General features: G+C 39.3%; 1 protein-coding gene across 1 annotated transcript in view; it reads right to left on the reverse strand.

Moving 5' to 3' along the window:
* CAP2 (cyclase associated actin cytoskeleton regulatory protein 2) overlaps nt 1-16,803 on the reverse strand; it is a 136,267-nt gene that overhangs the window by 22,137 nt on the left and 97,327 nt on the right. The window contains exons 6-7 of the mRNA XM_060163624.1: nt 16,606-16,691; nt 9,150-9,255 (exon numbers count right to left, since the gene is read on the reverse strand). Coding sequence (XP_060019607.1) covers nt 9,150-9,255; nt 16,606-16,691 — 192 coding nt within the window. The remainder of the gene's footprint in view (nt 1-9,149; nt 9,256-16,605; nt 16,692-16,803) is intronic.

Consider the following 16,803-nt stretch of genomic DNA (forward strand, 5'->3'; position numbering starts at 1 on the left):
CATTGCCCTGCTCACTGGAGGTGGGGAGGGACAGGGAGGTGGGTAAAGCCACACAGCCCTGGCGGCAATTACTGGGAGGCCCAGCCTCCGGCAGTGGAGGCTTTCAGGCATTCCCCAGGGAGTTAAGAGGTTGGACCCAGAGGCACGGCACCTCAGGGATGAATGAAAACTAGGGGTGGAGGGGTGGCGGTGGGGCATTGTGGCTCGCTCTGGGCTGGGACTGACCACCGAGTTCAAAGTCTCCTCCTACCCAGGCACCCCCAGCTCTGCTCTGGGGAGCGCCTCTGCCTGCACCTTTAAACCACAGCCTCCTGACTTTCCTAAGAGGGGTTGGAGGAGACAGTAGTCAACAGGACACCCCCAATTACACCACTGCCTTCAACACTATGCCTTAAAGAATATTAAATGAACACACCTTAATTAAAATATTCCCAAGGTGATGGTTTAAATAAATTAGGAACATTTATTAACTTGCTGGCCCCCAGGTTTAGAGAGTTTGAGTTCTTGGTTATAAAAAAGTCCTAGTAAATAAAATAATCTTCATCATTAAATTAGGCAGTTTTAAAAGCCACTACTGTGTGATTTACGGAGAGAATAAATACTCTAAAAACATCTATGTATTGTTATCAACTAGCAATAAAACTCAAAGGTATTTATGAGATAATAAAAATAGTCCTAAATATAAAAAGCTTGCTTACAGCTTCATAGTACAGCTAACTCTAAACTACTGTGTATGAAATTGTAGATATTTATTTCTGACCTACACTTACTCTACTGAAGATATAGAAAAGGTAAAAATAAAACCCACAAATAATCCCCGACTTCAAAAGGCAGAAATTGAAGCTATAAGCAATAATCCATCAAGTCAGACACCTGGACCATAAGTAATGACGAGATCATTACACAAAATCTTTTTGCTCCATGATTCTGTAAAACTGCATCTACCTCCAGCCCTTCAGAAATTGCATTCTAAAAGTCAATAATAAGATAGATGTTGGCAGCCTTTTTCTAACTTTACCCTCCCCAGATTGTCACAGTTGATCAGCCAACCCATTGTTCTTAGAGCTTTGAGACCCTCAGCTCTTAGTTCTCCTCCTCTTTCTTGTCTTTGTCTTTGTCTCTTTGATTGATTTATTCCATTCTTTTTTTTTTTTTTGCGGTAGGCGGGCCTCTCACTGCTGTGGCCTCTCCTGTTGCAGAGCACAGGCTCCGGACGCGCAGGCTCAGCGGCCATGGCTCACAGGCCCAGCCACTCCGCGGCATGTGGGATCTTCCCGGACCGGGGCACGAACCCGTGTCCCCTGCATCGGCAGGCGGACTCTCAGCCACTGCACCACCAGGGAAGCCCGATTTATTCCATTCTTAAGTAACAGTGTCCCCCCAGGTTTTATCCTTCATCATATTCTCTTTTTCTATCTTCTCTTCTGTTTAACTATCATCTCTAGGTCTCCCCCTTCAGTGAACTTCAGTCCTGCATTTCACCTGCCTGCTCCACCTCCCCATCTAGATGGACATTTCACCTGTGCCTCACATGCAACATGGTGAAAACTCAGGTGAATATTTCTTTTTTTTTTTTAAAGAACTTCGGACTTTATAACTTCGAACTTTGTTTCTTTGTTTTTTGAACTTGTTTCTTTGTTTTTTGAACTTTTTTACTTTCTAAAAGTACAATTTGAACACAAATGAATACTTTTTTTTTTTTTTCCGGTGTGTGGGCCTCTCACTGTTGTGGCCTCTCCCATTGTGGAGCACAGGCTCGGATGCGCAGGCTCAGCGGCCATGGCTCACGAGCCCAGCCACTCCGCGGCATGTGGGATATTCCCGGACCGGGGCACGAACCCATGTCCCTTGCATTGGTAGGCAGACTCTCAACCAGTGTGCCACCAGGGAAGCCCTCAGGTGAATATTTTCTTGCTTCTCTACCAGCTCCTCCTGTCGATATCCCTATTTTTATTGATGTTACTATTATTCTGCCAGACTTCCAGATTGGAAACTTTGAGTTTAGATTTGATTTCTCTCTCTCTTTTTGTCCTCCAACTCAGTGTCCATTTCATCTCTTACATTCCATTGCCTTGTTACACTCAAGGTCACATACTCATTATCCCATCCTTGGCATCCACTAAAGTCTCCTAACATGTATTAGGGCCTCTAGTCTCTCCCCTTTTCCATTTATCCTGAACAATTACTAGATTATTATTTATAGTGAGTAACTTTCTGCTTAAAAACCTATGGTGTACCCCTATGTTCAATGCACCATTATTTACAATAGCCAAGATATGGAAGCAACCTAAGTGTCCATCGACAGGTGAATGGGTAAAGAAGATGTGGTAAGAAGATATCAAGTATATACAATGGAATATTACTCAGCCACAAAAAATGAAATCTTGGGACTTCCCTGGTGGTCCAGTGGGTAAGACTCCACACTCCCAAGGCAGGGGCCCAGGTTCAATCCCTGGTCAAGGAACTAGATCCCACATGCATGCCACAAGTAAGACCCGGCAGAGCGAAAATAAATAAATATTAAAAAAATGAAATCTTGCCATTTGTGACAACATGGATGGATCTAGAGGGTATTATGCTAAGTGAAATAAGTTACAGTAAGAAAATACCATATGATCTCGCTTATATGTGGAATCCAGAAAACCAACCAAACAATCATACAAAACAAAATGAAACAGACTTATAGATACAGAGAAAAAAACGGGTAGTTGCCAGAGGGGAGGGGGATAGTGGTAGGCAAAATCAGTGAAGAGGGGTAAGAGGTACAAACTTACAGTTATAAAATAAATAAGCCACAGGGATGTAATATGCAGCACAAGGAATATGGTTAATGATATTGTAATAACTTTAGGAAATGATAGTTACTAGACTTATTGTGGTGAACATTTCGTAATGTATGCAAAGGTCAAATCACTATGTAAATCACCTGAAACTACCATAATATTGTACATCAACTTTATTTCAATTAAAAAAAAAGCCTGTGGGGAAGGAAAAAACCCTGCACACCACATATGGACCCATCTTCTTAGGATAACACGTAAGGATTCCACCATATGGCCCCAATTTGCCTTTCTGGCCTCATCTCTTGCCATGTTCAGCTCTGCAAAACTAACAGCTTTTCTGTCAAAGTACTTAGTTCATGTCCTTTGTGCCCAATTCTCTGCTGAATTCTCAGCTAAGAACTGCCCTTTCCTTTACTGTCTGCCTAGGGAACTCCTACTGTCCTTCAAGACCCAAATCAGTACACCTGAAACTAATATAATATAAATCGACCACACTTCAATAAAAACAAAACAAAACCAAAAACCATAACAAAACAAAACAAGACTCATACCAAATGTAGCCCTTTGTTGCCCTTCCTGCCCACCCAGAAGTCTAATTAGCAAGGTTTATTTTCCAACATGGCCTTGTATTGTTATTTATTTTTTTGCATTGTAATTAAAACCTGATGCTTGATGGCAGAAACTGTAGCATTAATACAATGTCTGGTGTGTGCTTTGTACAAGGTGGGTATCCAATAAATGGTTATTAAGTAAATGAATTACTAAACAAATGAATGAGTAAAAACTAATGGTCTTCCTTGAGTCTCCCACAAATTGCACTCCTTTGGTCCAGCATGACTATACTAGAGCAGTGCTTTTCAAATTTTAATATGCATATAAATCACTTGGGGAAATCTTGTTAAAATGCAGGTTCTGATTCAGGAGGTCTGGGGTGATGTTTGAGATTCTGCTTTTCTAACAAGTCTCCAGATTGCTGCTTGCCCAAGAACCACACTGTACTATGGGGTTGGGTATTCCTTCCATGTCTTCCTGGTCTATGTAAGCATCGTGTTTCTGCTTACCTCTAGCATGCTATTCACCCTATTCTATCACGTTGTATCATTTTTATGTTCTTCGGCTAGAATGTAAGTTTCTGTGGACAGGAACTGTGTCTACTGTGTCACGTACCCATCTTTGTATTCTCAGCACCTTGCTAAGAGGCTGGTGCACAGAAGGTGGGCGCCTAAGCAACGTTTGTTTAATTTCTGTAGTCTCTTTCAGGCTGAACTCAGAGCTGTTTCCAACCTAACTTCATTATCTGTGTGTTTAGAGCTCCTTTGTTAGTCAACAACACCCCTAACTCCCTCTGAGCCGTCTGGATCTCTTCCAGAGGAGAATGAAAGGAACTGTCTACCCAAAGCCCCCAAAGGGAGCTAAAAACCCAGGAGTGATGACTAGACTGACCACCGATATGGTAAGGTAGACTGGAGAGACCCATTCTCCGTAGACCTATAGAGGTATTCAGTGAGCTTGTGGTCTAGACAAACACCACACCAGCTGAGGTTTCACCTATTCACCTTGATTAATAAACCTAAGGCACAGGTTTGGTACGAGTTCTAAATGAAAACTTTGATATAAAAGATTGAGGACAGTTTTTGCTTGTAAAAATCAAGAGGAAACCAGAGAGGCCAGAAGACTTGAAAACTTACGAGACATACATATTTAATCATGTGCTACAGAGTCTACATTATTTATGAGTCAGGATACCCTCTGGCTGTGTTTTAATTTGATCACCAGCAAACTGTTAAACTTTTGCTTTGTTAATGGACATTTGGCCTTTACATTGAGAAACAGGCTGAAAAGAAATATCTACCTGGAGGAAAAGGAGTGATCATAGAGTGTCCTGCTTTGAGAAAAATCAAACCCCGCCTTGTCTATAACTGTGACCACTCCCAGTGATTTCATTTACTGGAGGTTCAGGGGAGGTTAGGATGGATGACAACTGGTGTATAGATTTTAAAAATCCACATTATCAGTAGAAAGAATTACATCACCACAACGTAAGACTTTATACACATCCATCTATGTGTAGTTTTACTCTATTCTACAAATAATTATACCCTGGCTATTCTCAAAACTAATTTGGAAAGACACATAAAAGGACAAAAATATGTCAACAAATTTCACACCAGAAAGTTAAGAAAACAACCACACTGTATCCTATTCATAGAACTATCTTCATGACCTTTTCCTGGCCAGATCTACAGAGAATAGAATAAAAGTTGGAATGCTGATCTGGACCATTCATAAAAAGAATCAGTTATTGCGGTCATTATAAGCGTAAAGATCAGGCCTCTGTCTTTCAGCTTAAGTTATCTGATTTGCAGGAACTGCCAACGAATATTACAAATCTGACCAACTGCAAGGAATGATAAATAATAGTGTCTCTATTGGGTTCCTGCCAAGAGATCAATTTATTCAACAAAGTGCATTTGAAACCCAGGGCTGAGGCAACTGTAAATTAATATGGAAAAGGGTTCCCAATAATTAAACTAACTGAAAACTGCAAGTCATTTCTGGTACAGAGTCTTTCCAGTCCATGGTCATGTGAAAAAAAGCTGACCGAATGAGAAGATTCCATTTACCACAGTAAATGTAACAAGAAATTCCAGATAGATTACTCCACAGCTGCTTCCTCCCCCAAAACGCACCCACCCTGACGCCAGCACACTTGTGCACACACACGGACCCTCTCTCCAGTCACTGTCCTGAAAAATTGCTGGCCTCAAAGATTTACATTTTGTGGAACAACTGAAGGGCACAACAGTTGCCTGGCACAGCTGCAGTCTGAACACAAAGGCTAGGAGGTGGGAACAGCAAGTTCAGTTCCAACTGTTAAGTCAAGGGAAAGAGCATTTCTCAGAGCAATGCAAGCTTGGAAACTCAGTCTAGAGCAGCATGCTGTTGGTCACTAACACCCCATAGAACTCAAATCTCAAAATCCAATTTGAAAATAGAAGAAAACAATGGTTACTCAAAATACTTGAGCTGTTAAGTCGCCATAAGCTTCTTGACTTTGTCCATTGAGATGGAATGCATTTCTTAAAACTTCTGAATATTGTGGTGACAATGAGTGCCAACACCCCACCCTTCTGCATACTTTTTGCAGACTTGTGATAAGTGGGCAAATAAATGAAATGATTTTTATTTATTTTTTCCTCCCAAAAGCTATTTGATCAGATAATTCTAACAGCCTTTTCCCCCTTTGCAATAACGCTGTGATACTGGCTGTAATTGTTTATGAGTTATTTTGCTGGTATGTCAACAGACCATAGTAAATGAGAAGAAATCAGTTTGATTTATTCTAGGGATTATGTTTTGGAATCTTTCATATAGTTTTTACTAATTTAGATTTAAAATGAAAAACTATAATTTTTATAATATACTTTGTAATAGTTTTTTTTAACCCCAAACTTTAGAAGAAGAAGATAAAAATATTAGGAAATATATTTCTATGCATATATCTTAAAGTTTGTCAAAAGATTTTGTATATATGATGTTATCACTGAACCAACATTTTCTTACATAATCATTCCTCACTTTTAATATCTGGCCAAAACTTTATCATACTACTTTCCCATGAAAGAAGTGAAGTAGATGTTCTGCTTTATAACGATTACCATTTTAAATAGGATTTGCCCACATCATAACATGTGCTCAATAAATAATAGCTGTCATTATTACCATGGCGATCCACACCTCCTAATGTATGCTGTAAGGGTTATATTATAGCTGTCATTATTACCATGGCGATCCACACCTCCTAATGTATGCTGTAAGGGTTATATTATAGCTGTCATTATCATGGCAATCCATACCTCCTAATGTATGCTGTAAGGGTTATATTTTATATAAATAAATAAATATTTATAATTATATAACATTTATGTTCTATAACATGTTTTTCAAAATGTGGGATGTGACCCATTAGTGGATCACGGAATCAATTTAGTGGGTCTCAGCCAGGATTTTATTTAAAAATGAAGTAAAACACAAAAGAAAATATCTGAATTCCATGTGGTGGAAGAAAGTACTGTTTTGTGAAACTTGTTTTAGTATTGTGAGAAGGGTGTGTGTGTGTGTGTGTGTAAAATACATTTCTCACTATGGGTTGCCTTTAAAAGTTTCAAACTCATTGTTACAAAGCATATATTTCTAACGAACATGATGAAAAGATAGGTGTTCACTCTAGAACAAAGGAAAACAACTACATTTATTTATCTGTAATAATCAATCCTTTTTTATATTCAAAACATAATTACTCAGCTTTGTACACTGCATTAAAGGTATTCAAACCATTTAAAAAGTAATTTTCTATTCATTTTCCATGGGCACTATTGGAGACTTAATAGGCCAATGTCTGTTGACATGATTATTTTCCACAAATGGATTCTCATTCCTTTTCCATTTATCTACCATGAAATAATAAGACATCCAAGGACTCTTGATGTTTAGTTTTCTGTTTTGTCATGATGTCCTATCTCCATGGCAAACATGTGACAATTCCCCTTTATGACAAATTGATCTATAACAAAACAGCATCTCATTTGAAATGTATGAAAAATAATTCCAATTAGTCTACAGAAAGACCCACCTACCTCCACACATACCCTTCCATATTAAAACCTTTCAAATGTTTATGAACTCTCTTTACAGAATCATAATGTTGTGGGCAGAAGAAAAATAATCAACTTACTGTATCTTGCATTTCTTATGGAGAAAACAGGCAAAGTAGAAAATAAAAAGAAGCATCAGTCTTTAGTGGTCAGTGTTAACATTTGTACCACAAGTGTTGGGGAACAAGTATAGAAGTCCTACACTGCTTTGAAAAAACACAAACTCTGCCTTGGTATAACGCCCATGCTACTGAAAGCAACGTTCTGCGTGAAGGTTAGCTGCTGGTTACGACTGTGGGGAGAGTGAGGGTTCTACCTTTAAACTGAGTTCACAAATATGCCGCTTCATCTTCCCAACATTTACTCTGGTTAGACCATCCACTGTGACAACTGAAAGGTAACATTCATTTCTAATGGACTGAAGTTTCCACGGGAAGCCTTTTTATAGCAAGTGCAGAGATTTTAAAGAGCACGGACGATCCTAAGAGTACCCTAATTCACGATTTAGTTCAAACTATTTACTGAGTACTTACTCCATGCCAGGCACTATGCAAGGGGCTGGAGACAGAGATGAGTTGCCAATCCAGTGGGAGAGCTCCATAAACACACAAAAAAATTACAATTCTATATGTAAAGGGATATGACTGAGGTATACTGAAGATATGAAGGAGGCATAGAGGAGAGCCATCAAACCAGATGGGGCACCAAGGGAGATCAATGGAAGTTTCTTTTTTTTTTTTTTGGGGGGGGGGCCAAACTGTGTAGCTTGCAGGATCTTAGTTCCCTGACCAGGGATTGAACCCAAGCCCACCACAGTGAAAACACCAAGTCCTAACCAGTGGACCATCAGGGAACTGCCCTCAATGGAAGTTTCTTAAAGAGATGATGTTGAAACTGAGTCTTGGGGAAGAGGGTTCCCCAGGGAACTCAGGTCATACAGCATGATATATGTTCAGGACATCACAATAAAGGTTAAACAACATGAGACTTGCAAATTTTGAAACAATGACATTTTGATTTGGTTCATTCTAAGCACTGCATGTGTTCAGAATTCCACAAGTAGTTTGGTAGTGCTGGGCCAGTGAGACGGGGAAGACAGGAGAGACGAGGTGAAGAGGAAGGCAAAAGTCAGATTAGAATCTCATGTGGGAATTCAAGTTGGAACAGACACAGCTGGGATTTTATCCTAGGACTAGGATACCATTCAAAGCACTAGGATTACCAAAGTATTGAAACATATTACTTAGTAAATTTTAAAATGCCAAAAGGGAAATTTAAAACATTTAAGAAACATTCTATTCATAATTCTATCTTCTTAAAATTATAACTATTTTCAAATCTTCTTGTTTCCTTCGATTTTACTCACACAGTTTCTTAATACATATGCCGTCTTAGTGCTCATAACTTTTGCATTCTACTTTATCACTTAACATTGACTGGTAAATCATTTCCCATGTAACCACCATATGTGGTATCGTAATGACCCCAGAGTATTTCACTGGGTTCTTCTGACAACTCAACCATTTTCTTTTTCTGTGTCATATAGGTAGTTTCCAGACTTTCCTATGACAATGGCATTTTCATAAGCAGCTTCTGCATGTATATTTTATCTTATGTTTTCCTTGAGGTAAATTTTAAAATTGCCAGGCTACCAAGAATGAATAGTTTTATGACCTTTTGTTACTCAGGTGGAAGAGGGCTGGGTACTTACTGTTTTGCTCCAAGTAAGGCCTGCAGTGTGGTGTTCCTTGATGTATGCTTGAAGCTCACTCCATATGTTCAAATACGACTTTACCCAATCCACATGGCGTAAATCACTTTGTCATAAAAGAGAGTGGAAGAGAGTGGATTTAGGATCTATTTAAAGACATTGGGGAGCACATGGCAATCCAGTAACTAAGGCTCCAGATGACCCTGGAACAACTGTCTTTCTAGACCAGTCAGTGTGGACTGATTCTGAAAAGAACCTTGAAAGGATGGTGGTCCTGGTTTCCCCTGAGAGGAGCTGAGTGCCCTGAGCTCCAGTGCGGAGCGGAGAGGCCCACAGAGAGAGCATCCACCAAACTTAGTCAGTTCATCCTCGTGTCATCTCTCACGGGGAGATGAACATGGAGGGGAGACCATTTCTCTCCGTACTGCTGCTGATGCAAAATGAAAAACAATGCACTTTCAGGCAGGAGAATGGTACAGAAAAGAAAAAACGTCCTTTGGTTTGTTTTCTAATAATTTGTGGAATTATTCGGTTGAAAGTATAACCAAATTGGAGAATTCTGGGCTGATACGGAAAGTTGCTATAGTAAGAAAAATGACTTCCTACAAATGGGTAACACTCAATACTTCTAAAGGGACAGTCACTTAAATTACTTCAATTTGATACTCATAATGACAAATGCAAGTGAGGCAGGGCATGACTGGTATTTTTATTCCAATTTTACTGAACCAAGAAGTGGTAAAATGTTAATCCAACTTTTAAAGCTGGATTAATATACAGGATTGGGAGAACTGTTAGAAATATTAAATTTATAGGTAGGCAAAAATAGTTGCATTTCCTTTGGATTATTTCCACTCACACATTTTTTCCTACTTTGAATAAAGTAGTGGTAAATGAGAAAATGATGAAATCTCAGTTAACAAAAATTTAATCACAAACCTGGGCCATTAATCTGAAGACAATCACGGAAGGAAATCTCTATTATTCAAGCTCTTGTCAGTAATGACTTGTCTCTGGACATATTTTGTTTTCCTTGAAAAGCTCTGAGTACCAAGAGCATGTTTAGAATCCCATTGTATTAAGTCATGTCATTTAAGAAAAGGGAAATGGGGAACTGAAGTCGTAATTATCTGCCCCTCAAAGAGGGAAAAACATGAGTGTGATTCTGTTCTACATCTTTAGATTTACTGACTATAATGATCAAATCTATGAAATATTTCATTGTCGCTTTCTCACTTTTACAATCAAAACCCAAACCCATATATTTATATATATGGTCATTTAATACATACATGTGCATATGTACAGGTGTATGTACACACAACACATGTCTGTAGGCATTCTAGAAAAAGCAGGCTGCACGTTCAGTACACTTCTATTAAAAAGTTTAACAAAGGATAAAGTCCAATCCTGCATAGGCAAATTCATTTTTCTTTTAACTATTGCAGTATGATTTTAACTTGAAGAAAGTTCTAGCAAAACTTGTAATAAGGCATAACAATATGGTGCCTTTTAACCTGAAGTCAGTTTCTAAGAGACAACAAATTGAGAAGGACTCAACTCTACCTCCAGAGCTGCAAACCCAGCCTCAGTTCCACTTCCCCTGTAAGAAGCTATGGGAAGGACGTGTGACTCTTAATGATTATGACTCAGAGAGGTCTTACCTCTAGAAAGTCAAAATAATTAACCTGCTCTATTCATTTATTGAAAAAGAGCCAAGCAACCAGCCAAGCCAGTCGAAAAGGTTGCACAGATGCAGAGTCCACTGGCCACAGCCCTTCTGAGTAAACCACAAGGAAGCCTGCCTTTCACCTCCTCCACCCACGGCTCGTCTGTCAGGCAGGCAGCAACGAGCCTGCCTCACTGGCGATGCCTCATCAATGAGTCTGCAACACCCCACAGCCCTCACTGAGCTCACACAGAAGGAAGACACAGCCGGCTTGGGTGCACCCATAAATGGGTGTTGAGTGACTGGTTGTGGAGTATTGGGCTTGCTTTGGGTTATCGATCCTGGAAGCTCACCGGTGACTTGGGACTGGTCTGGCTACTTGTGGAAGTGAGGTGAATAAATCCACACCCGTGGCTGCATTTCCCCAGCATGTTACACACTCTTCAGGTGGTCCATTAAGTTTAAGTGAACTGTCCTTGATGCTGTCAGAAGTACATTTTCTAATTAATAGCCGACATTGAGGAGCAAATACTATACTCTCTTTGTATATGTACAAAAAAGGGGAACCCCTAACCCTCTTGGCTATACTACCACCTGGGGAGAATCACTCACACCCATGGGCCCAAGATACACTCAAGTAGGGACTGGGAGGAGAACAGGAGCTGATGAACTGAGATAAAAACAAAAATGGCCTCCAAGGGTGATACGCAAAACGGCAGAGACTTAGGTGTCTTGAATAGGCACCTCTGTATATTCCGAGAAAGGACTAGGTAAAGAGGTCTTTTATGATGTTGCAGTCGTCATGGCCTGTTCATACTGACATATTTTTGCAACTTAAGCTTGTTCTTTCCTGAACTGCTATTTTTATGTGAGCAGAGCAGATTGTCTTGCATTTCATTTTTTTTCTTTTTTAAAATTTTTAAATAGATCTTTATTGGAGTATAATTGCTTCACAATTCTGTGTTAGTTTCTGTTGTACAACAAAGTGAATCAGCCATGTGCATACATATATCCCCATATCCCCTCCCTCTTGCGTCTCCCTCCCACCATCCCTAACCCAACTCTCTAGGTTATGGCAAAGCACCGAGCTGTTCTCCCTGTGCTATGCTTCTGCTTCCCACTAGCTAACTATTTTACATTTGGTAGTGTATATATGTCCATGCTACTCTCACTTCTCCCCAGCTTCCCCCTCCCCCGCCGTGTCCTCAAGTCCATTCTCTATGACTATGTTTTTATTCCTGCCCTGCCACTAGGTTCATCAGTACCATTTTTTATCTTTCATTTTTTTTGATTCCACATATACATGCCAGCATACAGTGTTTTGTTTTTCTCTTTCTGACTTACTTCACTCTGTATGACAGACTCTGGGTCCATCCATCTCACTACAAATAACTCCATTTCATTTCTTTTTATGGCTGAGTAATATTCCATTGTATATATGTGCCACATCTTCTTTATCCATGCATCTGTCCATGGACATTTAGGTTGGTTCCATGTCCTGGCTATTGTAAATAGTGCTGCAATGAACACTGTTGTACATGTCTCTTTTTGAATTATGGTTTTCTCAGGGTATATGCCCAGTAGTGGGATTGCTGGGTCATATGGTAGTTCTAGTTTTAGTTTTTTAAGGAACCTCTATACTGTTCTCCATAGTGGTATCAATTTACATTCCCACCAACAGTACAGGAGGGTTCTCCTTTCACCACACCCTTTCTAGCATTTATTCCTTCTAGATTTTTTGATAATGGCCATTCTGACTGGTGTGAAGTGATACCTCATTGTAGGTTTGATTTGAATTTCTCTAATAATTAGTGATGTTGAGCATCTTTTCATGTGCCTCTTGGCCATCTGTATGTCTTCTTTGGTGAAATGTCTATTTAGGTGTTCTGACCATTTTTAAATTGAATTGTTTGTTTTTTTTGACATTGAGCTCCATGAGCTGGTTGTATATTTTGGAGATTAATCCTTTGTCTGTTGTTTCATTTGCAAATATTTTCTCCCATTCTGAGGGTTGTCTTTTTGTCTTGTTTATGGTTTCCTTTGCTGTGCAAAAGCTTTTAAGTTTCATTAGGTCCCATTTGTTTATTTTTGTTTTTATTTTCATTACTCTAGGAGGTGGGTCAAAAAAGATCTTGCTGTGGTTTATGTCAAAGAGTGTTTTTCCTATGTTTTCTCCTAAGAGTTTTATAGTGTCTGGTCTTACATTTAGGTCTTTAATTCATTTGGAGTTTATTTTTGTGTATGGTGTTAGGGAGTATTCTAATTTCATTCTTTTACATGTAGCTGTTCAGTTTTCCCAGCATCACTTATTGAAGAGACTGTCTTTTCCCCACTGTATGTTTTTGCCTCCTTTGTCATAAATTAGGTGACCATAGGTGTGTGGGTTTATCTCTGGGCTTTCTATCCTGTACCATTGATCTACATTTCTGTTTTTGTGCCAGTACCATACTGTCTTGATTACTGTAGCTTTGCAGTATAATTTGAAGTCAGGGAGCCTGATTCCTCCAGCGCCATTTTTCTTTTTCAAGATTGCTTTGGCTATTTGGGGTCTTTTGTGTTTCCATACAAATTGTAAAATTTTTTGTTCTAACTCTGTGAAGAATGCCATTGGTAGTTTGATAGGGATTGCACTGAGTCTTTAGATTGCTTTGGGTAGTATAGTCATTTTCACAATGTTGATTCTTCCAATCCAAGAACACGGTATATTTCTCCATCTGTTTATGTCATCTCTGATTTCTTTCATCAGTGTTTTATAGTTTTCTGAGTACAAGTCTTTCGCCTCCTTAGGTAGGTTTATTCCTAGGTATTTTATTCTTTTTGTTGTGATGGCAAATGGGATTGTTTCCTTAATTTCTCTTTCTGATTTTTTGTTGTTAGTGTATAGGAATGCCAGAGATTTCTGTGCATTAATTCTGTATCCTGCAACCTTACCAAATTCATTGATTAGTCCTAGTAGTTTTCTGGTGGCATCTTTAGGATTCTCTATGTATAGTATCATGTCATCTGCAAACAGTGACAGTTTTACTTCTTCTTTTCCAATTTGTATTCCTTTTATTTCTTTTTCTTCCCTGACTGCCATGGCTAAGACTTTCAAAACTATGCTGAATAAGAGTGGCAAGAGTGGACATCCTTGTCTTGTTCCTGATCTTAGAGGAAATGCTTTCAGTTTTTCACCATTGAGTATGATGTTTGCTGTGGGTTTGTCATATATGGCCTTTATTATGTTGAGGTAGGTTCCCTCTATGCCCATTTTGCCTCTTCTCATTCATACTGCACAGTGCTATAGTCTCCAACACAAAGTGGCAACATTTGGAGTTATATCATTGGGCACAATTGCCTCAAACACAGTTCTCTGGGTGCAGGGAGTCTGTTACTGAGTATCAGTAATTTAACCAAAGTTTCCTTAGGGTGGGAGAGACCTCAGGAGGAAAAGAGGTGGGCGGAAGTCTGTCTCGAGAGCTGTGCTTCCTAAAAGCTCTGAGACCTGTTTTGCTAACATAGAATGACTAAACTCTATGAGGGGATGGAAACACTGCGGCTGGATTTTGTCTTATGTTGTTTAGTATAATTGCTCTATTGGGATATAATTCACATCCCAGGCAATTCATCCATTTAAGGTGTACAATTCAATAGTTTAGTTCAAATTGTGCAGTCATTAACACAGTGGTTTTAGAACATTTTCATCACCCCCAAAAGAAATCCTACACCCATTAGCAGTTACTCCACATTTCCACCCAACTTCCCCAGCCCTAGACAACTGCTAACCTACTTTCTGTCTCTAGGGATCTGCCTATCCTGGAATTTCATATAAATGGAATCATACGATATGTGTTTTTTTGTGTCTGACTTCTTTCACTCAGCATAATGTTTTCAAGGCTCATCCATACTGCTACTTGTATATTTCATTTTTTAAAATGGCTGAATAATATACCATTGTATGGATATACAGGTTATTTGTCTATTCATCAGTTGATGGACAAATACACTTCATTTGTCTATTCATCAGTAGCACATTCTGGTTACTATAAATAATGCTGCTATGAACATTCATGTACAAGCATTTGTGTGGACATGTTTTCATTTCTCTTGGAAATACACCTAAGAGTGGGATTGCTGAGAGTGACTGTTATTTTTTAGTAAAAAAAAGAAAGTATTGGTACATATTTCTTAAAATGATTGGTGGATGTATGGGTATTTTTTGTATTGTAATTTTTATATCTTACATATATTTATAAATATTCTTCTGTATCTACTCAATGTTTATTAAAACCAAAAATAACCTATAAAAGAAATAGTTATGCAAGTTTTGAATATGTAACATTGGTCAATGACCTGGGACTACAGGAGGTATTTATTTACACATTCTGTGCAATTTTTCTATATCCCATACAAAATTTGTCTTATAATGTTGTTTTCTTCTTTTCCTACTTAAAAACCTGTTCTTCTGGCTCATATTTTTAGATCTATGTTAGTAATAGAAAGAAGTGAATTGAAGCAATTATCCAGACTATTCAGGTCCTCAAGTTTCCTTTCATCTGGACAGTCTGGGTCTGTGAGTGAAATGCAGGAACCCCTGCATTTGCTGACTGATGATCATTTCTACTCCCGTCACCTAAGGGCTCAGAGGGGGATTCACTCTGAGCTCAGTGCCCAGGGGGTGGAACTTTGTTGCTCTTATTTTCACCTAATTTCTTTCCTGCATGATGAAGCATCAGCCACATCACATCTTGCCAGCTGTTGACAAGGCAGGCCGTGACATCATCAGAGGTGAGGGATCTCATGACACCCCTTCAGCAGTTCAGAGATATCTTCCTGTCTATTCAGCTCTGGCCTCTCCCCATTTAGTCCCATTTCCAATTCTAGCCCCAGTTTGCGGCTCTCTAGGATCTATTACTTGTGCTGGAGAACGCAATGTCCTTTTAAGCTGGCTCTCCAGGCAAAACCTGTTGGTTCAGTCTCATCTGTACTTTCAACAGCACTTTGAATGGCGGCTGTTCTTACAGACGTCTCTCTTGTCCACCCAACTGTATTTCATCTTAACGCAATCTCTGGTTTCCCTCTCATTGGCCTGGTTTATTGTCTCATCTCATCTCTGTTCCTCATTTATACTTCATTTCCTAAGCCCCGTTTATTTTCTCTCCTCACCCACCAATTCTATTTTTTTTAAATTTTATTTAGTTTTGGCTGCGTTGGGTCTTTGTTGCTGCGCGTGGGCTTTCTCTAGTTGCGGAGAGCAGGGGCTACTCTTCTTTGCTGTGCATGGGCTTCTCATTACAGTGGCTTCTCTTGTTGCAGAGCACAGGCTCTAGGGCACGTGGGCTTCAGTAGTTGTGATGTTTGGGCTTAGTTGATCTGTGGTATGTGGGATCTTCCCAGACCAGGGATCGAACCCATGTCCCCTGTACTGGCAGGTGGACTCCTAACCAATTGGTGAGAACCAATTCTATTTTGATCAATGTAAAAGGTTTGTCCATTTAGGGCTGGTCCATCACAAACCATCACAGATCTCTCTCATTATTGTGGGGATACATAACAGAGTGACATGCATTCACGTGGGGAGAGTTTATTCATTACCAGAGAACTGAGGCAGACTTTCTAAAACACACATATTATCTGGATCATTGATTTCACTTTCCACTTTGCTCTACCTGCAAAGATGGGATTTTTCCTTAATGTTTGTAGTAAACTAGACTTTGAAAGGAATCAGTAATGAACTACATTAAGCTTGGGGACAAATGTCTAACAAACAATCAATTGAAAATCTGGTCAATAAAAGAAGGTACGTACCTGTGTTTGTAGTCCTTTAAGACCCTGTTAGTGTAAAAGGTGGCAGCATCATTCATCTCCTTGACATAAGGACCGGGTTTGGGGGACTGAGAGAACAGGACCATCACCAAAGCATAGAAAGAAAAAAAATAATAGGATAAGAAAGAAAATGCCTTAAAGAAGAAGAGAAGCAATGCAGATGTTGACTTCAAAGTTGGA

This window comes from Lagenorhynchus albirostris, chromosome 10 (assembly GCF_949774975.1).
Source record: "Lagenorhynchus albirostris chromosome 10, mLagAlb1.1, whole genome shotgun sequence".
Classification (NCBI taxonomy): Eukaryota; Metazoa; Chordata; class Mammalia; order Artiodactyla; family Delphinidae; genus Lagenorhynchus; species Lagenorhynchus albirostris.